Genomic DNA, 23,911 nt, shown 5'->3' on the forward strand with positions numbered 1-23,911 from the left:
GACTTACATACAATAGATCAATTATTGGGAAAGGTTGTGTTTCTCCATTCTAACGACAATATGAGCACTCTTTGCTTGCTGTGGAACGTTCCAATAAAAACCTGATTTATGACTTTTTGACATTGGTTTCCCGAGTGCTACCAAGTGCCTCATGTCTGTTGTCAGGGCGACCCTGAAACAGAAAACTTAGAACTAATGAGACCAAACTAAGTTGTAAATATTATCATGTCACTTTGATTTTTAGAGCTGGCTCTCATTACTGAATGCATGAAAACCTCCTTTCAGAACAACATCCTCTATTTTATTATGTCTGAAACCTGCCGGCTTTTCTCAAAAATTGCCTTCATTGTTAGGAAAAGTTGACATAAATTGTGTTTGTCAAAATACCAGGTGGCTTTGGACATGTTTGTTTTGACTGAAATGTATGATTAGAAATAGTCAGTATTTGAATGGGAAAGTTATGTTCTCATAAATTAAAAATAGTCAGACATTTTAATAAAGTGAACTTTGTAATATATCCCAAAGTAAGAATATGTACTCTTATTAACTATAAATATTCAATATGTGCAATGCAACTGATCATATGACCCACCCTCTTTTACCATCACATGGTGAGCTACCTTTCAGAAGCAGTGAGTGTAAATACTTTTCACTAAACATTAGTTTCCAGCATTAGTCCCCCCCACCACCACGGGTGAATATATCAGACAATTTCTTTCATGTATCTACTACAGAGAATTTTCGTCTTTCAAAACAAATAAACAGGCACAGGCAATTGTGGAGGGAACATGCCTTGGCTGATCCAGTCTTTCAGCAGCTGTAATTGGTGGAGGAATAACCCATTCTGAGAAAGGCTGCAGTCTGGGGTGACAGGCAGACAAGCCCCTCCTCTCTAAGGAACAGAAGCTTTAGTGTGTGTTTGCCGTGGTTTCAGAAGGAAACAGGGCATTTTCCCTAAGAACCAGAGCAGAGGTGGCTAAACATTTATCTTTTCAGGCATCTCTAAGCATAGAAGGAATGTTTTCTCTGCAGGTGTTTGTAATCTGCAGCCAGCCAGTCACTAAAGCCATTTCGGTTACATCTTACTTGCAGTCTACACAGAGGCCAAGGGGAAACTCTAAACTTGTGAAGGAAATGGTGGCTGTAATACAGAGAACTGTCTAGGTACAAATTGAAAATGGAAGCGTTCCTTGGATGTCACTTTGTCTGTTTAAGCGGTAGAGAAGGAGGCTTTGTGTTACGCACCTGCAATCCCAGTGCAGGAGGATCACAGTTCAAGGTCACCCTTGGATATGTTTTGATGTTTGAAGCTAGCCTGAGCTACACAGGAACCTGTCTAGGAAGGATGGAGAAGAACAGCAATAGTGGAAAAATGAATAGGAGCATCTAGCTGTCTCAGAATTCAGATGCTCTTCCTTTCTGTGTTCTGACAACGGTGACAGTAGGTAGCCTGTTTGCCACATGTGTTTGTCAAATGAAAATGAGCCTGCCTCAGAAAGAGCATCAGAATGGCCAAGAAGCATCTCAGAGATCATCTGATCTCCCAAGATCCTCTGTGAATGCATTTTCATTGTCCTATAGCCAACTATTAGTAAAATTGAGAGGGACTCATTCAGTATACGAGCAAACTTATACCAAGAGGGCTAAATTAATTTCTTCTAGGTCACATAGTTGCAGAGAAGGGACCAGATCCCAGGGCACTGAGCTTTCCCCAGATGATGCCCTGGGAGAACGTTGCAGGTCTGGACTTTCTATCCCCGACTTTCATAGTTCCCTGGCGGAATCCCTCCTGTGTGCCTGTGCTCAGACTTCACTCTGTAATGGTCGCATCTCATTCCCCTATTCCTGTGGTGAAGGATGGGCAGCGATGCTTCTTCATGGCTTGCTCATTGAAGTGGTGGCATCAGTCATTTTCAGCACGCCAACTCCTCCTAGGATTTGCGCCATTGAGCACCGAATCCACTCGTGGCACTCTCGTTGTCTGAGAAGGTCCTGACAAAGCAGCATGGCCTTTGAGCTGTGGTTTCTTACTGATATTTTTAAGTCATGGATTCTACTGAAGAACAACAGTTGGAACTGAGATGCTGCACACAGCACAGTTAACAAGCCTGCGCTCTGGCCCTCATGACAGGAATGCGTTTGATCTGCTATTGTTTTTGGTAAGTGTTGAGGCAGCATCTACTAGGGTGCTAGACCGTTAGACAGGTTGTTCTCACTGAGATGGTCACTTAGCTTGCCTCAGTTTCCTACTTCTCTGAATACCTCCTGAGCACCCACTGAGGCTGCTGCTGGGTTGATACCATCCCCAAGTGTGTCATGTCAACACACCGAAGTCATCTCTTCAGTTATGGCTTATATTTGGGGGTACCTGGCAATTCTGCGCACCTCAGCTAAGGCTCGCTTCTACCCGTGGTTCCTGCTCCTTCCTCTGTTGTGCATTCACGTCCCACTTCCTGCAGAGTTTAACCCTTGCTGAACACCCAACCAGTATTGAGTTCTGCTCCTGATACTGGGAATGTTCATGAATTGTGCAAAATGGTTTAACCATCATGTTGCTGGGGAAGTTCAGATAGGTTTAGCTATAGTTGTGTTTTCTCTGAACTCGTTGTGAGTTCTTTCGAAAGGGAAGTTGTTGGCCTCTGCGTGTGATGCAGCCATCCATCTCCTCACGGCTGTATTCCCACATGTGGCCACTGGCGGAAAGCGTATCCACCTGGACCCAGTCCTCCATTTTGCCTCTTTGCAGATAAGTCTAGTGAGTTAAATCATCTGTTTTTGTTTTCTTCAGTCGCTTTCATAAAGTAACATGAGACCATGTAAATGGGACTTAGTTGTTATGAATTTGGTCTGATTAATCTTGAGACAAAAGGGGACATATACTATGCCTGGAACAAGTATGTTGTTGTCACCATTGTTTTTGTATTACAAAACAACAACAACAACAACAACAACAACAACACCTCTCTGTCAATGGCTTGTATTGATATATGTATTTCAGGATGAAAACAAAATGAATACTGGAATTTTAAAATCTTGGTTGTGAACGACCAGGGATGTATTTCTATTAATATGATAAATGTGTATATAACTGATTTACTTTTCAAAGGAGGCAATGGGAAGAAGTGTGACTAGTGTAATTACAAGTCACATCTGGATAAAAGTTTAACATTCTCCAACAGAACAGTTCTTGCCAACTCAACATTCATAGCATCTTCCACACTTTTCAATGCTGTTACCGTTGAGTAATTTTAATAAAATTACTAAGCATAATAAGGCAGTGTTTACCTTGTGATAGCATGACATTAGACTAAGAAATATACACGCATACCTGGTCTGCAAATCCCAGGTGCACTTGGGCGAGAGAGAAAAGAATTATTGAGTCACTTTTTATGTTTGCTTCTTTTGACAAAATTAGTCTTGTGCTAATTCAAAGCCTTCTTTGTGTAAGGATACAACAAAAGCACACGGAAGGGGTAAGGGAAGGCCAGGAGGCGGGCTGCCTGGGTCCAGCCTTATTGGCAGTGTTACAAATAATTCCTTTTGTGCCTCACTCTCTCTTTTAAAAAAAAACTTTGGCCTATACCTTTGTTTAAAGAAGCCAGACTCAGACTCAGGCAAGAGCAGTGGACAAAGGAAGAGATGTCAACTTGGAAAACCATGGTGAGCCAACTGGGCAGCTGGTTCCCAGACTCACCCAGAACTCTAAAGTGAACTGTACTGAAGGGGAGAGGAGAAGTGAGGCACAAGGGAAAGAAGGAGGGAAAAGGAAGGGAGAGAGGGGCGCGCACACACACACACACACACACACACACACACACACACACACACACACAGAGACAGAGAGACAGAGAGAGACAGAGAGACAGAGAGACAGAGACAGAGTCAGAGACAGAGAGAGACAGAGACACAGACACACAGACACACAGACACACAGACACACACACACAGAGACAGAGAGACAGAGAGAGACAGAGAGACAGAGAGACAGAGACAGAGTCAGAGACAGAGAGAGACAGAGACACAGACACACAGACACACACACACACACACACACACACACAGAGAGAGAGAGAGAGAGAGAGAGAGAGAGAGAGAGAGAGAGAGAGAGAGAGAGAGAGAGAGAGCCAGACAAAGGAAGAGACCAGACTCATGATCATTAGAGATTCTTAAGATATGTTATATTTCAACCTAATTTTAAAAATCTAGTAATTAAAGCTAAATTATTAGGGGCATTTCAATATATTGAGTGAATACTGTAATAGAGTTGAAATATACCAGAATACAATATAATATAATGACTTTTCTTTAGATCACTGAAGTTCTGACTGCTTTCTCCAGAGGCCGCTGTGTCTGAGAGACTTGTGAGAGTCACGCCCAGTTCAGTGTTTGCTTGTTTTGTTCTGTTGAGACAGGCGGTCACCTTGTAGACCAGGTTGACCTTGAACTCACAGAGATCTTCCTGTTTCTGCCTCTCAAAAGGTCTTGGTAGAGAAGTTAGTGTATAGGATGGCTGAAGCTTCCCGTCTGTGCCCTTTGGCATCCTACATATGTACCGTGTTTGATATTGCAGGCACAGCATGGAGCAGGCACAGCAAGTATCACCCCTCTGCACTTATCCCCAAGACTGAATCATGGCGAATGATGCACATATACCAATGTGCACTGTGTGTGTGTGTGTGTGTGTGTGTGTGTGTGTGTGTGTGTGTGCGTGTGTGTGCACGCTAGTCTCTTGTGCTCTCTTAAATGAATAAGACACAACACTTAATATTTCAAGCTAACAGTCCCCTGTACACATTTGAAAGGAAAGAACGTTTCAATGACTCTAATTGTAGAGCCAATAAAAGCTACAAATGCCACAGCCTCACTGACATGGTCAGCTGAGTACAGAGGAGGCAGATGATGACATGCGGATGTAGCTCCGACATATGGTGAGCCCCATGACAGACTGCAGTTAATTCAGATGCAATGGCCCTGCGCTTTGGAATAGGGAGTAGGTGCAGAGTGGGATTAGTCATTCGATTAGGTTGATTACTCCTCCCTCCTGGGGCACAATCCTCCTCGGTTTACGTCTGGATTACTTGCTTACTTATATGAAAATAAACTGCCACTAATCCAGGATGGGCTACATCTGGCCACTGATTTATTTCTGTGTGTATGCTCCACCTCTTTCCCCATCTCTGTCCAAGTGTGAGCTTCACATTCAATTGTGTTTGCCTTTAAAAAAAAAAAAAAGATTTATTTATTATGTATATTGCTCTGCCTGCATGTACACCTGCACACCAGAAGAGGGCATTAGATCTCATTATAGATGGTTGTGAGCAACCATGTGGTCGCTGGGAATTGAACTCAGGTCCCTTGGAAGAGCAGCCAGTGCTCTGAGCCACCTCTCCCGCCCTGTGCTTGCCTTTTTAAAATGTCCATTTTTTTTGTTCACTTTATCATACACACATGCGTACACACACAGTGAACATATAGACCGTCACCAGTTTAGTGATACTGCAATGTAAGGCTTTTCAACTTAACAGTAGTGTAAGATATATATCTCTTCAGTAGGACCTGAGCCTGTACCCTTGAGTCAGACTCATTCCTTGCTTTAGAAAGATGCCTTGTGATCCTCCCTTGCAATGCTGGAACACAGGAGCAAAACTCACTCTTTGTTAGATTACCATGAAGGAAAGCAGGCCAGGCTTCAGAACCTACGGTGCTGTGCCTAAGTTGAGCTCCTTGCTAGCTTAGGTATTCTAAGTACATTTCCAGTTATATTTTCATTTATGATGGGGTTCTAAGGGTATATAACCCCATCTGAAGTTGAGAAGCAAAATTATTATATATATATATATATATATATATATATATATATATATATATATATACATATAAGATTTGAGATCAATGTACACATTGTCTTTTTTTGTAGCAAATTGAATTTTACTGATGAGTTCTAACTATTCTTCACATATCTCCCCTGGGGAGACTCTCAATGAAGGAAGGACTGCCCCATCACGCTGGCCTGTGGGCATGTCTGTGGGGGTTGGCCTTGGTTGCTTTGCCTGAGGTGAGGAGCAGCAGCAGCAGCAGCAGCAGCAGCAGCAGCAGCAGCAGCAGCATGTACTGCCTTTGGGCCCTGGACTGTGTACATTTAGAGGACAGTGAGCTTTAGTAACTATATGTGTGTGCGCTGCCCCTCTGCTCTTGAGTGCTCATGATATAACTAGCTATTCCACTGCAATGATGGATGGTAACCCAGCATTTTGAGCCAATAGACTCCTTCTCCTCTAAATGGCTTTGCACCAAGGGAAGGAAACTGAAGGATTGGTTAAAGGTACTGGTTTTGGATGTTGTTGATTAAAGTTATTTATTTTGGTTTTGAGGACTTTTTTTTTTTTTTTGCTTTTATTAATTTATTTCTGAGACAGGATCTCATGTATTCCATACTGGCCTCATAATTGCTATGTATTGAATCTAAGCTGACCCTCTGGCCTGTGCCTCTCAAGTGTTGGTATGGCAAGTATGAACCATCAAGGATGGGAATTTTAATATCAAGCTTCATGATCAGAGGTGATCTAGAGTGATAACAGTTCTAATTACTAATATAGGCCACTTACTGGTCCCCCATATTTAGTATATTCTTTCAAGAAAATAGCACTCATTCCCCAAATTTCATCCATTGATAACATCAAATTCAGAATTCAGTGTCACACAGTAAATGGTACTCATGTTCCCACAGGAAGAAGGGAAGCCACGTCCCTGTGTCTAGTCTTCTCTTGGTCTGGATATCCGAAGGCTGAAAAGACACATTGTTGACTCCTTAGCAACCACCTTATATGCAGAAAACAGCCACGCTAATACACTGTCTATCCCGCCCCACCACTGTACCAAGAGAAAAATCCAGTTGAAAGGTTTACTAGCCTCATACTCTTTAAAAACTTTGTGGTGTGTGTGTGTGTGTGTGTGTGTGTGTGTGTGTGTGTGTGTGTGTGTTGCATGTATGTATATATACCATGTGTGTTTGCCTGGTGTCTACAAAGGCCAGAAGAGGGTGCTGGGTTCCCTGGAACTGGAGTTACAGATTGCATGGTAGGACTTGAACCCAGTTCCTCAGGAAGAGTAACCAGTGCTCTTAGCCTGAGCCATCTCTTTATCCCCCAGGGCCCATACTTCTGGTCAAGCCTTGTCCCCGACTTATCCTTATCACTCAGTTTTCAACAAATGGCTGTCTGTGACAGACAACATTTTCATAGTGCTGCATATCTTAGATTGCATGGTGATGCTGTCACCCCTTATGATATTCATTTTCTTCCCAGGCCTGATAGCAAGCTATCAGCTGTTTCTCAAAAGTAGAGCAAGTATTATCAGGCTTTAGAGAATTACTCTTAAAGCAACAGTTGGATGGTTCAGGAAATCTGTGGGGATTGCTATGGCTGTTTACTGAAGGGCACCTAAGATGGAGGAGCCCTGAGGAAGGGTCTTGTGGTTCCTGCTATCTTCAGCTATGGTCTGCTCAGCTGCTGCCGGCTAGTAGCACAGCTGGAGACAATAGCCCTCAGTAAGGTGAGTGCAAAGACCAGCACCTGCTGTTGGGAACGCCGTCCATCCACAGGCACTTCTGGCTGTGAAGGCTGTTGGTGAGGACTCTGAACCTTTGCCCCCCAGATTCCTCTTTGGCTCAGTTCTAGCAAAGAACCATAGAGTTAAGGATGTTGTTGGAAATTGAGTTCCCAGAAAAACCAAGCCCACACCAGTACAAACCATCACAGCCCTAGGAATTCGCACCAACCTCCGGCACTGTTATTGTAGCTGTAAAACTGATACATAGTTTCATTACTCTTTAAAATTTCAGTTCATAGCTTTTTTTTCTTTAACCAAAGGTTATTTTTTTGTTAACTTGCACATAAGAGCTGAGCTTTAATATACTTTTGTGGAAGTTTCTAATTTGCCTTATACTGTGATCAAGGGACATAGCTTTGTTGGATAACTTCAAAGTTTTTATACTTTCCAGCAGGTTACCTGATATGTAATTTTTTTGTATCTGCTCATGATTGAATTCAGGACACTGCACACACTAGGAAAGTGCTCTACCATTAAACTACACTCCCTGCATGGTACAGAGTTGTTCTGCTGCCCATGTGTGCCGGAAAAGAATTGTTCTCTCCTGGCCATTCAGTCAAATCATGCTGTCTACTTGCTGTTTATGTTGCTTGCTTGATTTGGATTTTTGTCTTGTTTGCTCGCTCTGGCTTGTGGGAGGTTCTGGAAACCTTCTGTTCTTAGGAAACTGGTTCACTTTTCTCTCCACACATGTTGTTGCTGTATACGCTTTGAGGATTATTAGCTTTATGTATGTTTAAGATGATCACACTGGAGTGTAAGTTGTTGTTGTTTTTTTTTTTTTCCTGTTACATATGCATGTGAAAACAAGAATCTCCAGACAGACACCTGTTTCAAATGGAGAGCCTAGCTAAGTACAGGTTTTGCTTTCCCCAAGAGCGCTGCTACTCCTGGTGCTGCGGTGTTGTACTGAACAGGCAGAGCCACCGAGCCTGCAGTGGAGCACAGTAAAGAAGCAGACTGGGGTGCTTGGCCTACACTGCGGGACAGGAGGCAGATGCAGGGCTGCTTTCAGACTGACTTCAAAGCACTCCAGGGAAGTGTTGTTAGTAGAAAGCATGACTTTACATTAGGGCATCCTTTACCACCTCAGTGGAAACCAGTGCTTTTAACAGGAAAGAAAGACAAGTGCACATGGAAATGAAAACCCAGACAGACCTCTGCTTTGCAGAGTAGCCTCAGAGAGACAAAAGAGCTGCCGTGTAATAAATAAAAGTGATGGGTGTTTAATAGTCCTGGCAATTAGAAGCCATACAAAATTGCCAGAAAGTGCATCAAAAATGACGGACAAAATTTCAAAGAGAGTGATAGGAGCCCATTACGGTTAGAGTAGATTATACCTTGTGGAAAGTCCTCTTTTGTGGAAGGCTTTTTAATGCATCCCATTTTTTGGGCACTATATCCTTTTTTCTTCTTTGTTCTTTCCTTTCTCTTTCTTTTCTTTCTTTTTTACTGTTTAAGAGACATTTTAGGACAACTAAAGTCATTTAATTTAGTATATTTTATTTCACTTTCATTGTATGTTAACTTTTTTTTCCACCAAGGGAGGAGAGGGTAGTGAAAATAAAAAACAATTTAGGTTGATGATGCTTTGGTGTTTTCCTTTTCTCTCTTGTAGTGATGAGTTCTTTTCTGTTGTGGAGTTTTATAATTTCATCTTTCTTGAAACATTGCCATGGGGGTAACTCCGTGGCTTCTCTGTCAAGCATCTGGGATGGAGTGGGAAAGGAGGACAGGAATGTAATTTCAGTCCGAGGGGATGCTGTGATTTAATTCACTAGCCCTAAGAAAAAATGCATGATGCGCCCAGCAAGACCTGGGAAAGAATGCAGTTTACAAGTTTTTACGCACTTTAATGAATGCGCCTCTGTTTTTCTTGACACCGTATAAAAGGTTCTGTTTTGTGGAGAAGTCTCCATTAAGCCTCACTCAGAGCTGGAGTTCGTCAGCAGATTCGGAACAAGTGGACACTGTCCTCTTCCTGTTTTCCACTGGGTTCAGGCTTGGCTAAGAGTTGGGTTCCCAGCCTCATGAGGAGCAGCTGACTGTTCTGTGCTGCTGGCCATGTGGGGCCTTGGCTCACTACCAGGCAGGTCTCACCATGCAAAGCTATTGCTCTGCTAATGTGCATAATGTTTCTGGTAACTTCACCCACCCAGTGAGTATGAGTATACCAGACCCCCCAGGATGTCACCATGGCTCAGGGGCCCACCTCCACAAAAGCATATGCAAATGACAGTGGGCCCTGAGTTGCAATCATTAACTCTAAAGCCTTGTGAGACGTGTGTGTGTGTGTGTGTGTGTGTGTGTGTGTGTGTGTGTTTGTATAAAGTATCTATGTATACATGTATATAATTTTATACCTCTGCATGGGACATCTGTACAATAATCCTCAGCCAACACTCAAGAATCATGGCAGAAGGGGCAGAAAAATCATAGGCGGTAAATGATTACAAGGAAATGATGTTTTCTGGACACAACAGGCCAGTTGCACACATGAATTAACAACAGCTGTGGCAGCTGGCACAAGACCTGCGTAGTCTCAGGGCAGGCAGATTCTAGCATGGAGAGGAGAGGTAGGCACAAAGTCCTGCTAGCTAAGGAACTGTTTGGCAGTTGACAGTGGCTAGGCTAGGAGAGGGAGAGTCAGTTTTGGTTAAGGGTGTGGCCCCCTGGTGGGTTGACCTTCCTCCAGCGAAGGCCATGTATCCAACGAGGGATTACAAAAAATGCATACAGAGTTGGGTGGGTAGGGAGTGCGGGATGGCACGGACAGAAGTGAGGGTGAGCGTGAGGATGAGCAACACACGTTGTACAAAATTCTCAAAGAACTAATAAAAAAATGAGAAATAGGTTTTTAATAATTTCAAAAGAAACTAAAATATTTTGTGGGGAGCTTAAGGATTGTGCGAACCAGCCACTTGGCCACTGTGACTCATGGGAAGGCCGCCGAGAGCCAGTTGCATCTCCTGATCAGACATTGAAAACAAGCAATTGAAACAAGAGAATAGGGACTTAATACTTAAACTAACAAGTAGCAAAAATCTTAGAGCCAAGTAAGAGATCTGGCCTTAGCCATCTTGACAGAGGACTCAGCCGAGAGAGCGCCTGAGGAGCCTTCTCCTGGCCCAGCGTTCTGAAGGAGCACCTACGCTCTGTGCTCCTGTTCCTACGGCCCCTGATCTCTGTTTTGCAGTTAGGCATATAAGAGCTCTTAAAGTTGGATGCTGTCTCCTGAGTGAATTAATGAAACAGATGAAAACTTGTTCTAAAAAAAAATAGCCTTTGGATTATTGTGCCTTCGGCTCAGTTGAGTTCACTGCGACAGGTTTAAGAGGAAGTCCGTTTCCACCGGCCCTATGTGTGAAGCAGTCACAGTTCCCTACAGGGTACCTTCAGATGTCCTGCCACCTGGTCCTGAGTGGGTTTGCTTCCGGTGACTTAATGCTGGGCTCACAGAGTCTGGAGGTTGCTCCAACCCCCTTTGCAAGGACTGTCATGTTTGTCTGAGGGTCAGATGACAACTGGGACACTAGGTATGAGCAAAGAGATGGATGGAGCCAGAGAGTCAGAACATCTCACAGATTTGCTAGTTTTCCCCGGTTGTTGAAGCACTGGTTCCTCTGGCCTCTGCGAAGGCATGTCTGGCTCTTTTGAACTTCCGTTTGCTTCGGGCAGAGAGGACTGCGCCCCCGTGGCACACATCTGTGGTGGGTCCTTGCCTAGAGTCCTGGTTTCTTGGTCACTTCTCTGTGCCTCCACTTTCTCAATTTTATTAGCTGCTGATATGAGTCTAGCCTAACAGGATGCATGAAAGGATCAAAGAAAGTAAAATGCCAGTGTTAAAGAGGGAAGTGCCACCGAATGCTGTGCTCTCGACGGGGAAAGGCTGCTGGGATCCTTTCTTCTTGGGCTCCATGCAGGGTTTGGCTCCTTGTTCCACTCTGGAATCTGGGATTTAGATGCAGCTGTCTCGGAGATGAAGTTGCTGATGGGAGAGAGAAGAGGTGTGCCCCAGATCACCATGGGCTTCCTCTGGCTGCAGAATAGCGTAGTTTACTGTCCCCTTTACCCTTTTTATCTGAAATTCTTAAAATGTCAGTGGAGTCTTCATGGCCCTGGCCACGTAGAGATTTTTGGCTGAACCTCCAAGTCATGTGTTAGTGATTAATTACAGACATTTGGGTGAGGATTAAAGACATTTACACCACTTTCTGTCCTTGAGTGAGTGTCGTCCACAGCAGGACTCCAGCTTCAGGTGTTGCATCCTTTTCGTCCTTTCTGGGTTAACCAAAGGAAATAAGGTTTTTATAGCACAATGTTGATGTTGTATTCAGTTGAAATAAGTCTGTATCCCTCTCAAAAGTTAGAGGCAAAATAAGTGTGAGTATACAAAAATGAATTTAGAAAGTGGCACCAGTAAGAGGCTAATAATAAAGAAATGCCCATTTCCTTTTCACTTGGTGGCATCAGAGAGGTGGGGTGGTGGCAGCAGCCACGGCCGCTCTCCTAAATGCTTCTCGTCCTCGGACTTCTATTTTTAGCACTTCTGCTCCTTTCCTATTAACCTGTGATCCCTTTAAAATAATAATTGGCACGCATTAAAATAAAAGCTAATCATTGTAGACATGGATGTAACTCAAATGTGTTTCTTTCTTTCTTTTTTTTTAAGAAATAAAATGTTTCAAATCAGTGCCTTAATTTCCTGAGACCATGGTATTTAGGACCCTCTAATTCAGGCAAGGAAGTTGATGGGTCTTATTTTCTCCTGGCATTAATGGGTTCTTGCCTTCATTCACTTTTCTTCTTCTTCTTTTTTTTTTCTTTTCTTTTCTGGGTTTTTTGTTTGTTTGTTTGTTTGTTTTGTTTTCCGAGATAGGGTGTCTCTGTGTAGCCTTGACTGTCCTGGACTCGCTTTGTAGACCAGGCTGGCCTCCAACTCACGGTGATTTGCCTGCCTCTGCCTCCCAAGTGCTGGGATTAAAGGTGTGCTCCACCATGCCCAGCCATTCACTTTTTTTGAAGTCACTTCTGTTATAAAAACCTATTTCTCCATTTTTTTCCAGGAAAATGTAATAGTGAGAGTCTGGCTATTTTGCTTAGTTTAAATAGTCACCATTGCATGATCTATTTAGAAAACCATGGTTGTCGAATATAAAACTTGGAATTTTTTGAAACTTTAAACTATTCTACTTTCAAAATGATTTTCAGGCCCATGTAGTTTGGCATTGATTGATGTTGGTGAAGTTTTCTCATAAGTCATTGTCACTCTGTCCCTCTACTGCAGCTTTTCACTATTTTCTGTTTCTGTCCTCAGGAAGTAGAAGACCATGTGGCATTTTTAATAACAGTTCCCACTGCCCTGGCAATTTTCTTTGCCATATTCATCCTCGTGTGCATTGAGTCCGTGTTCAAGAAGCTGCTCCGTGTGTTCTCGCTGGTGATTTGGATATGTCTGGTTGCCATGGGATACCTGTTCATGTGCTTCGGGGGCACCGTGTCTGCCTGGGACCAGGTAAGGAGTCATTGGCTTTCTTGGATTCTATCTCTGTGCCTTGATCCAAGCATTACATGGTTATGTATGTATCATCCTAGACTCTGAAAGAAAGACATGGCTGAATGAAGGACATGAAGGTTAAAAAATATCTCTTTAAACTGACAATAATTCTGTATTGTGGATTATATAATGTGATACTTTGATGTCATGTAATTTGTAAGGTGATAAAGTCAAGGTAATTAACATATCAAACACCTGACTGGGCTATCCTTTATGAAATGAGAATGTTTAAAACTTACTCTTTTTTGAGGTAGGGTCTCACTGTATAGTTATGGCTGGCCTACAACTTACTACATGGGCCAGGGTAGCCTCAAATTTCCAGGCTCCTCTGTCCTTGACTCCAAATTTTGGGATTAAAGGCATGTACCACAACGCCTGCTTTTTTTTTTTTTAAGCAATTTTGAAATATCTAACCTTTTATTATTGACTGAAGTCAGCATACTGAGCAGTAAGTCACCAAATCTCACTCTTCCCGTCCAGTTGAAAGTGAAATAGGCCAGACGCAAAGAAGAAAGTCCTTTGAAGTCACTACTGTAGAGGCGCTTGGTGGCCGAGGTCACATGGTGCCTGTTGGAATTCATCAATCCTGCTGGCAGGAGCATTGGACCGATCCCTGGCCCTTTGTTTGGATAGTGCAGCCACTGTTTGGTGCAGTCTGGAGTTTAATCCCCTCACTCAGTGTGCTCTGACTCTCCAAGACTAGTTAGCACATCGACTCCTGCTCAGTGACACTTTCTATGTAAAGACAGACTCCAGCAACACTGCTTTCCCACCAACATGATCACATCCTGTGAGTAAGCTTGCTTCCTGTTCCGCTTGCAAACTAAACCCGCCCCCCCCCCCCCGCTTCCCTCCTGCTGGGGCTCTTGACTTAGAATCTTCCTGTGTCTGAGTGATGTCGTGTCTTACCAGGGCAGTCCAGCCGGCGATGCTGCCCAGCCATTCTGCCGTGATGGCTCCTCTCACGCAGCTGTCTGATGTTGATGTGATATGGAGGGAAGAGGTCAGGGTTGAGGAGAGTCAGACAAGCTGCTAGCTTAGTTCTTTTTTTTTTTTTTTTTTTTTTTTTAATAAAACCCTGGCAGAAAGAGATTCAGTAGCCCAGAAGCCCCTCTCAGGGCATGGGAGAGAAGGACCTAGAAACAAAAGGCAAAGAAAAGAAGCTTCGGGAATGCTAGGGACAGAAAGGAAGAGGTGCGGCAGAGCATGATGGAGGCCCAAAGCCAAGATGGGAGTGAGTGGAGCATGCACATCTGAGAGAGCTTTCTCAGTGTGCCTTATCACAGAAGCCTGGCTGATCGCCCGCACCAGGCTCCTGGCGTGGAACCCACCAGTCTGTGCCTTATGTGAGCACCCCCAAACCGATACTGTCCTTGGGGAACACTTTCTGCTGCAGAGAGAGAAAAAAAAACGGGCTGAGTGAATTCAAGTTTGTGTGACTCTAAAACGCCACTGTCCGTGGACACTGGGGACAGTGGGTGACTTTACCCCCTTTTCATTGCTCTCCCCGCAAGCTGCTCAGAGGGCTGGGCGTGCATCCCTGTGCACTCACTGGCGGCCTCCCTGTCCTCCATTGTTGACTCTGTTCTACATGTCCGAGGCCAGGTGCACCTGACCACCGGTAAGAGCTCGGGTACCTGGATGGTGTGGACCTAGTGGCTCCTTTCGTTAGTGGGACTACAGCATAGGACATCTCCTTTCTGGAAGGCTGAGGTCCCCTTCTAGCTCACAGCCTTGCATTTCCATACAAATTTCAGCGTCGGTTTGTCATATTCAATGGAAAATCCAACTGGTGTCTGGTGTCATAGTTGAATTATTGATATTTTGCTTTGCATGAGATTAAAGCTTAAGAATCGTTTTAAAAAGAGACACTGAATGAAAAAGAGACCACCTAGAGATTTCAGAGTTTTCCGTAGATTCTCTTCTCCATCTGAGAAGGCGGCTTATATCCTATAAAGTCCGAGCATCTTTTATGTTATTCTAAGCCTTTTATTTCTTTATAGAATTAGCAAATTTTCCAGAATTTACTCCTAGATACCTAAAGGGTTTTTTTTTTTTTTTGCTTTATAATGGAATTTTAAAATTACCTTTTCTCCTGATCATTTCAGCATGTTTGTTGCTGTTGTTCTTGCTCAACTCATAACATATATACAAGTGACATTGCACCAACTGAGCAGGTTGTATTTAGGAATATATATGTATATCCATACATGCATGTATGTACATTAATTTTTTAAAAAGCCATGGATTTGAAAAAGAGCAAGGAGGGATCTATGGGAAGGTTTGGAGGAAGGGAAGGGGGGGGAATAATGTAATTATATTATAATCTCAAAGAGAAAAAAATAATAAAATTGCATATCAGTAAAATAAAATGAGTTAATCAAATTTTAAAAAGTTACTTTATTTAATTGTTAATGTGGATAAGATTCCTTTCTTCCTTGTTTAGGCAAAGCAGTTTCAGCTGACTTACTGCTGTACCTTTGCCTAAGAATTTCAGTTTATTTACATAAACAATGTAGTTGTCTCTTGGTGACTAGAAGTGCTGTTTTTCCTTTCAGATTCTTAATTCACTCACTGTTATGTGGCACACTAATTTGTTAGTTTTATCTTGACGTGTAACAGCTAATAAGAACCTGTCAGTGGCATCAGACCTATTTCTTAGACACCTCAGATTCATTAGGAGATTTGTCATTATTCCTAATAATTGTACACCTTAATCAGGAAGGGCCCTCTTCATCTGTTAGACTATCCTCCCAAGCACAGCTTTCCACGCCTCTGAACGACACCCCACCAGTCACCTCTGACATTCTACCTAAGCTTTCTGACTACTGTACTCCACAGGGCCTTTTCTTACTGTTGGCCTTGCCTGCTCGAGTGTGGAGATTAGTGGGACTGTCTTCCAGCATGGCGTCTTCAGTAGGCAGTGGTTGAGAGGCTTCATTGATGGGACAACTTCGTCATTGCTAGGCTTGTTGTTGTTCATGTCCACATGCAGTGTCGTACCTACTCTTTGATTGTCATACAAATGGTATTTTACTTTGATTTTCATCTGCTTTGAAATAGTCCCTCTGGGAATCTCAAGCATACTTGTCTCATTTTCACTCTGTTCCTGCTTTCTCAAGACCGATTTCTTTTAGGAGCTAGAGTCTTGGTATTAAGTAGTCTCATGTACCTTGACATTTTTGTTTCTCAAACTGTTATTGGATTGATTTTTCAAAATGTCTTCACATGACCTCAATCACTTTATGGTTGTCTTTTTCTAACTTTGGGGGGCAGGATACTGGAAGAAGTATTTACATCTGGAGGCTTAGACATCACATTTTGATCATATGGGTTGAGTGTCCAGCCCTGAGCAGGGCATGTTTCTGCAGACACATCTATGCCTGCTTCTACCTCTCACTGCAGGCTCTATGCACACAAAAGGCCCATGGTAGGATCCATGGCTATAATTGTCAAGGCAATGAAGGTGTGTGTGTCTGTGATGTGGGTCTACTTACACATCGTGAGAGAGCAGAAGTAGGTCAAGTTCTAGTCCTCCACAGAAAACTGAAATATCTCCTGGATCTCCTAATACATTGAGTTCAGATGAAGCTCTAAGGTGAAATCATTGTCTTAGATCATCTGAATTTATCCTCCAGGATTCTTTGATAGAATTTCCATAGAGGTAGGCCCCTGCCTGAACACCAGTTATCTGAACGTGTATAAGTTTACCCTGCTTCAGAAAGTGCAGAACCACTACTGTCCTTCAGAACAGCATAGTCTTGACTGTGGTGAGGCTGCTACTAGTAAGGACTGCCTCACAGGAGAGTTTTCTAGAAGAGCTGACAGAACTATGAACATTGCCCCTTCCTGTTCACAGGTCCTCATGAAAATGCTGCACACAGATCTCAAGGAGGAAAAACTGGTAGAACCCAAGTGTTGCTCTTTTGTCCTTTCTCTGAGGTGAGGTCCCAGACAGCACTGGTCAGAGCATGGCAGTAGCATAGATAATTGTTTGTTGAGAAGGTGTATAGAGCTGTTACAGGGGCTCAGGGGGTTTTACACAGCCTAGAGAGCTGAGCCAGTTGACACAAGTTGACACATATTTCAACCTTCTAGACACAAGGCTGACTTTGTCATGTTTAGTTTCTACGAGGCTTTGATAAAATCCTGTAATCGTACCTCACATTGTACTCTTTCATGGACATAGCTCAGGCAAACAGAGGCACTTTAAGGAGTCAGTGCACTCAGAGAATGTAGCCCACCTCCAGAAGCTAAGGGTGAGGCCAGGCCGCTTTTCACCATATAGCACCTCACATGCGCACAGCCCTTAGCTTCCCTAGTGAAGGTTGAGGATGGCCAGAACTTGTATGATGTAGACTCATCCAGGTCCTACTGAGTGTTTCTCTTACCTAGCTTAGTCTGCTTCTCACACAGTAGGCTCTGCCCAGCCCTGTTCTTCCAGTGAAGGGAGAGGTGGCTGGTGAAGGATTTCAATCAGGCTGAGGTACCACTTAGGGGAAAGTGTTTGGATATGAGAGGACTGACTTCCGAGACCACTTCTTATTCATGACATCAGCGATTCTAACCAGTGTGATTGTCATGTAGTGGGCAGATGCCAGGGGTGATGACAAGTGCTCTCCACCAAAGAGGACAGTCCAAAAAAATCTATCCGTTCCCCAAATATCAGTGAAATGAAATCTGGGATGTGCTGCATCTGCACATGGGCAGGTGTGCAATGAAAGTAACCTCAACAACAGTTCTGGTGGGTAAAAAGGGGGGTTTGTGCGACTCTGAGAAAGTACAGGCACATCAAAAGGTAGGAAGCGTGGGGTAAACTTGTCACTCAACCATATAGCTTTAAAACCATAGTCATCACTGGGGGAAAAGGGAAAGAGAAGGTGGGGGAGGGGCTTCAAGACATTGGCTATTGATGTAAATAGGGCTTTCCCAATGATGTTTTGTTTTTAACGCATTCCAGCCTCATCTGGAAGTTACTTCACGCTGTGGTAATGGGACCAAATTTATATTTGTTTCATGTAGCTGTTTGTGAAGGCAAAGAGTTTTACAGTGGTGGGTTGATTTTTGTGTGTGTTTTTGTTTTTGTTTTCTGTGTTCTAGAAGCTCCAAGTAAAGCCAGAGAGGTGAACTGTAGCATTTTTATTTCGTTTCACATAGAAGCCCTGGCTGTTCGCCCCAGGCTCTGTGAGTGTCTCTGGTTACATTGCCACGTCTCCACTGATAAGAGTGGCAGCGAGGCCATGCTTGCCTGTCATCTTTGGATGAAAAGATCTGGAGCATTATAAACTTTAAATCAGCTCAGGAAAATTATGAGGTGTAATTTCTGTCCTGACATATATGGGGCCCTTTTTGTTTTGAAGAACTTAGTAAAAAAATATGCATGCATGCCTCTCCTTTACTGAACACGTCACACAGCCAAGCATCAGTCTGTGCCTAGGAGTCTGTAGGTCAAGGAGTGGGAGCTGTGGGTCTGCCAGTGTCCCAGGAGTCATTCTCATCTGAAGAAGCTCCATCAGGGTTGACAAGTGAATCCCCTGCTTAGAAATGCTGAGGCATATCCGTAGCAAGAGAGGTAGACCTTGACAGACTTGAACTGGTTGGCATGTGGTGGATTTTGGTCCATGTTTCTGGGATTTCTGTCCCTGCGAGCCATACCCTCTGAGTTGTGTTTCATGGCTTAGATGTTGTGTCCTCAGCTCTGAAGTCGGAAGCCTGACACTGGGGGTTGGGTTGAGTCACGCTTTCTCTGTAGGCTCTTCAGGAACTCCTTCCTCACCATGTCTAGCTGCCGGTAAGGCCATCACAACTGGACAACCTTTGGCTCTGCCTGCGTCTTCACTTGCTGTTCTTCCAGGGTGCCACCACATAGTCTTCTCCTTTTATTATAGTGACACATTTTGGAATTGGACCACGTGCGTGGCTCCGTCTTCATTTGATGAGATATGTAGAGATCCTGTTTCCAGGCTGGTTCTAAATAGTTTTGTCACTTGTACCAGGATCTAGAGATTGAAGAAATCTTCTGGGGTACAGTATGCAATCCCTGACAGATTTCATTTCTGTAGAGTGCATGTTGCCCCTAGGCAGCACTTCCCTCCTATGGCTCAGGACTCTGTCTCTTCCTCCCCCATCTTAGACTTGATAACACTCCTGCTATCACACTTTTCTTTACACTGTAGAGTCACTGGAGAATGAAACTTAGATGAAGGAGGTTTGGGCTTCCCCCCTTTTCAAACCACTGTCTGCTAGGTGCTGGAGATGTTCCCAGGTGATTATCTGGTGAGGTAATACAGTCGATGGAAGCAAGGAGGTGGTTACTGCTTACACATATGGCTTTGGAGACACAGGGAGAAATCTCTCTAGTGTTTGTATGTCAGAGGACATTGGCTGACCTCTGTATGTCCCAGGACCAAGTGTAGTGCCTTTTGATTCCTATGAAAATGACATCGGGTATATCCTTCTTGCCTAATATTCTGAAAAGAGTACCTTCAGTTCTCACTGAGAAACCTCCGTTTTTAAGTGATGTCTCACTTGGTGAATTTCTGACAAGAAGTCGTTTCACCTCAGCTGGTGGTTATTCCAGCTTCTCCAGGCAGGAGTGGCATGCAGAAAGAAGGCTGCTGCTGAGGAGGTGAGTTCTGGTCAGGATTGATGGCTGGAACGGCAGATGCTCAAGCAGCTACAGAGAGCCAGTTAGAAATGCACCCCGCATATTAAGGAGCCCAGTGCTCTTGCCCTGCGTCTCTCCTTTTGAAGAGTGAGGCTCGTGACCACTTTGGTTCAGCTGTGGCGGAAAGTGCTGAATGCGATGGTGTAGACTTGCGAAGTTATAGCCAACTTGGAGGTTTTACTTTGTGCTTTCAGAAGGAAGGGCTTTTCTTGGCTCTGTTGCCTTAAAAGATGCCAGCCCCCGACGATATATGCACAAACTTTCTTGCAAAAAACTGTAGATCAATGGCAGACATGGTCTCACTGAAAGTCCATAAGAGAGAGAAAGTAAAGGCCTTCTGTGGCCTTTGAAGTAGCACAAAATCAGCTTGTGTTCCCTGCTGCGCTGGCCTTCGGCTGCTGTTAACACATTCCCACTTGCAGATCACCTTGTGTCCTGCATGCAGATGGCAGGAGAAAGCCTTCCCTTTAGAGAGGAGCCCTTTCTCACATGCCCAGGATGTGTCCTTCCCCATGCACCATGCCACGTCTCACGGAGGCATTTTGAAGTAGGCCTTAAGCACAGATCTGAAAAAAATTTAAGAAGTCATTTTAGCTAAAAACCTCCTGGATGAAGGAGTTTGTTTTTAAGTGGAAAAAAAACCCCACTCCACTGGGATGTGAGTTTTAAGGACACATACTGGGTAGAGCAAGCCTGCTCTGCAGTTATTTTGGGATCCCACACAACTCTGGCTGTTTAGAGTGGAGACAGCATTTCTGAATTCCCCCTCCTGTTGGGTCCTAGGCAGCATGTGGGGAAATTGTCCTGGCCTTTTGGAGATGCCTTGCTGTGGCCCTCACTGGGCTTTCACAGACCTTGTCTCACTGGGTAGGGTTTTCTGTTGGTGTCCTCAGCCTCCTTATTCTCTTCCGGAGCTGTTTTTCAGCGGAACATGGCCCTGGGCCTGCAGAAGGGAGTCTCAGTTATCAGCCCACCAGGCAGGGAAGATCACTCTTATCTCTGTTCTTTCATGAGGACCCCAAGCCCCCACCGTATCTAAGGCGCATTTTATCTTTTCTTGGTGTGTGGGTTCTTGTGAGTGGGTAACCATGTGCCGCAGTGTACATGTACAGTGTACATGTGAGGTCAGAGGGCCACCTTAGGTTTGGGTCCTCCCCTTCCACCTTATTTGAGACATGGCCTCTTGCAGGGCTGCCTGTCCCTTGAGCATCCAGACATCCAGAGCAGTATCAGCCTCTCCTCTCACCACAAGAGTGCCGGCATTTACATATGTGCGGCATTATGCTGCCTTCATGGGGATGCTGGACATCAGAACTCACCTCAGTCACCAGCGCCCCACCACCCAACGTGCATTGTATTCACACTGCATTCTCACCAACAGAGCTAAATGAGTGACCGGCTCCAAGGTATATCACACATACACAGTACACACATAAGCACGTGTACACACACATACACACACACCCACAAACATACACCACACCATACATATACACACACATACACACCACACCACACATACTACATACACACAGAGATAACACACACATCACAAACACACACATCACACACCATACATACACACATACTACACACCACACACTCTACATACATAGACACCACATACACACTACACGCACATCACATACCATACATACACACATTCACACATGTTACTAGATGCGTTATAGAAATGAAAGTATGAATGTATAAAGAACATAATTGTGTACTTAACTCTACCATAAAACTGCTGGGAATTGCTCCCAGGCTCCTCCCAACACCAGGCCCTGAGTTTACACACCTAACTCCTTTATCAGTACAAACTCACAAGTTAGTATTAATATTACTTGAATCTGGCTGATGGGAAAACCTAACTCCAGAGTGATTAAGCAAGTTATATAAAGCTGAACAGCGGGAAGAGAGCAGGCATTTTTGCCTGGCGTCCTGGTAGCAGCTCTCTGGATGGCTGCATACCCATTGCCAGTCACTTGTGCCAAGGCTTGAAGCTGGCTGTTTGACGTGGAAGGGACGCCTTCCACATCCTGGTGATTTAGGTGGGGTAGTAGTTCTGGGATGCCAACATCTTAGACTGCCGCAGCTCTGAGTTGCTGGCTGAGGTTTTCATTTGGAGGCCTTTTCCTCTACCTTCTAAGAGAAAAACAGGCCCCACAGAAGGAGGAACAAGTGCATGCTGCCCATGCTTCCTGTACGCCGAGTGAGCACTGGTGTTTGGGAGTCGATTACTGGTTTTATACCGAAACTGAATTTTTTCCTCACCGTATCAGATTTCTTATAACAGGCCCTTTTGTTTTCTGTCAGGTTGGGGCTGCGAGGAAGCACCCTGGCACCCAAGTGTGCATGCTGGGGAGTTGTCAGAAGGAAAGGGAGTGAATGCTTATCTTCAGGCTAGAGCAGCAAGTCCTCAGGAAAAAAAAAATAACTTCCCAGTTTAAATTATTTCCTATTAAGAGTTGCTAAGCAACACCTCACTTAGCTCCTCCAGTGTTCTGGATTTTAGCTTCTGTTTTCTCTGTGGCCACTAGTATCATCCTCCCCTGACTCAGACAGGAAGGAGCAGAGAACGCACCTCAGATCCATGCCTGCATCCTCTCAGAAAGGCCTGGCAACCTTGTAGATCCAAGGTAACTAGCCAGGATACGTGCCCCCTATTCACTCATCCCACGGCAAAGGGCCACGAGTACCTCATGTTTGTTCTCAGCCAAGCTCCCGAGGCTCTTAGTTGTAGACTAACAGCCATTGACAGACAGGTAGGCAGGCGTGACTGACTCACTGTGTTTGCCCTGCTAACTATGCTTTCCTTTTCCTCTGGTCGGAGCTTTGTGCTACCTTGCTTATGGGCCCTGTGCCCAACTCCCATTTCCTGGAAAGCTTTGTAGACACAGAAAAGAAGGTACGACATTACCCCTGGAGAAACGCTGGAAGGGGTGGAGAGGGGGATATGTATAACTTACTTTTATTGTTACTATGGCTGGATACTTGCTGGAAGCAACATAAGGGAGGAAGGTCACTGCTTGAGGGTACCGTCCGCCATGGTGGGGATGGCAGAGCATCAGAAGGAAGCAGCTCTTAGCTAGAGTGGATGAAGGAGAATCCAGTGCTTAGCTGGCTTTTCCCTTTTCCCCTTTCAGTTTAGCTCAGGACCACACCCCCTGGGATGGTGCTGCCACATTCAGGGTGGGTCATCCCACCTCCCTTAATCCTTTCTGGAAACACTCTCACAGACACACCCAAAGGTGTGCTTCACTAGTTCCCTAGGTATTTCTTAATCCGATTAGGTAGACAATTGAAACTAACCAACCATCACAGTTAAACTCAGGAGGTCACACACAAATAGAAGACATGAAAATGAGGGAGGGACTTGTCAGAAAAGAAGGATTTTAGTAGGAGAGGAAGTGGGTTGAGAGGAGCTAATGGAATGTGAAAAGAATTCATTATATATATGTATGAAACTGTCAAGGAATAAGTAAACAAGGTGGGAGTGGGGTGAGCCCAGAAGATACAAATCTAGAATGTCCTATTTCAAATTCCATGTGTTGTCCTCTTTCCTTCCTTCCTTTCTTTTCTTTTCTTTTCTTTTCTTTTCTTTTTTCTTTTTCTTTTTTTAAGATGGTGTTTTACTGTACATCCCAGGCTATCTCAAACCCTGGATCTGATGTGACCATTGGCCATCATGGAACAGTTAGCTATGATAGCTTGCATAAAAACCTTCCTCATACAGTCATGACAATGAAGTAAGCCATCAAGGCAGTGACAGTGTGGGGGTATTGGGATAGTGATGTAGCTTTCTTGAGTCCCCCCCATTAAAACAAGGTGAGACTTTTAATGACACAAACGTGTTTGAGTCACCTATACCTCCATATACTAGTAAACACATCAGTACACACACACACACACACACACACACACACACACACACACACACACACACACACACACTAAAATCAGCCACCATACCATACCTCCTAAAAAAAACCTGTTTAATCCCTTTAAATACTGTTCTGCCCACACACCATCTGCCTCCTCTATTGTCAAGGTGTTGTGCCCCTAGCAGGGGCTCT

The 23,911-nt window shown here is 44.2% G+C and overlaps 1 protein-coding gene across 1 annotated transcript in view; it reads left to right on the forward strand.

Moving 5' to 3' along the window:
* The window catches only part of ADCY2 (adenylate cyclase 2), a 358,775-nt gene that overhangs the window by 3,808 nt on the left and 331,056 nt on the right, over positions 1–23,911 (forward strand). The window contains exon 2 of the mRNA XM_084782845.1: positions 12,926–13,123. Coding sequence (XP_084638971.1) covers positions 12,926–13,123 — 198 coding nt within the window. The remainder of the gene's footprint in view (positions 1–12,925; positions 13,124–23,911) is intronic.

The sequence above is a fragment of the Acomys minous genome (assembly GCF_964271855.1).
Source record: "Acomys minous genome assembly, chromosome: 5".
Taxonomy (NCBI): Eukaryota; Metazoa; Chordata; class Mammalia; order Rodentia; family Muridae; genus Acomys; species Acomys minous.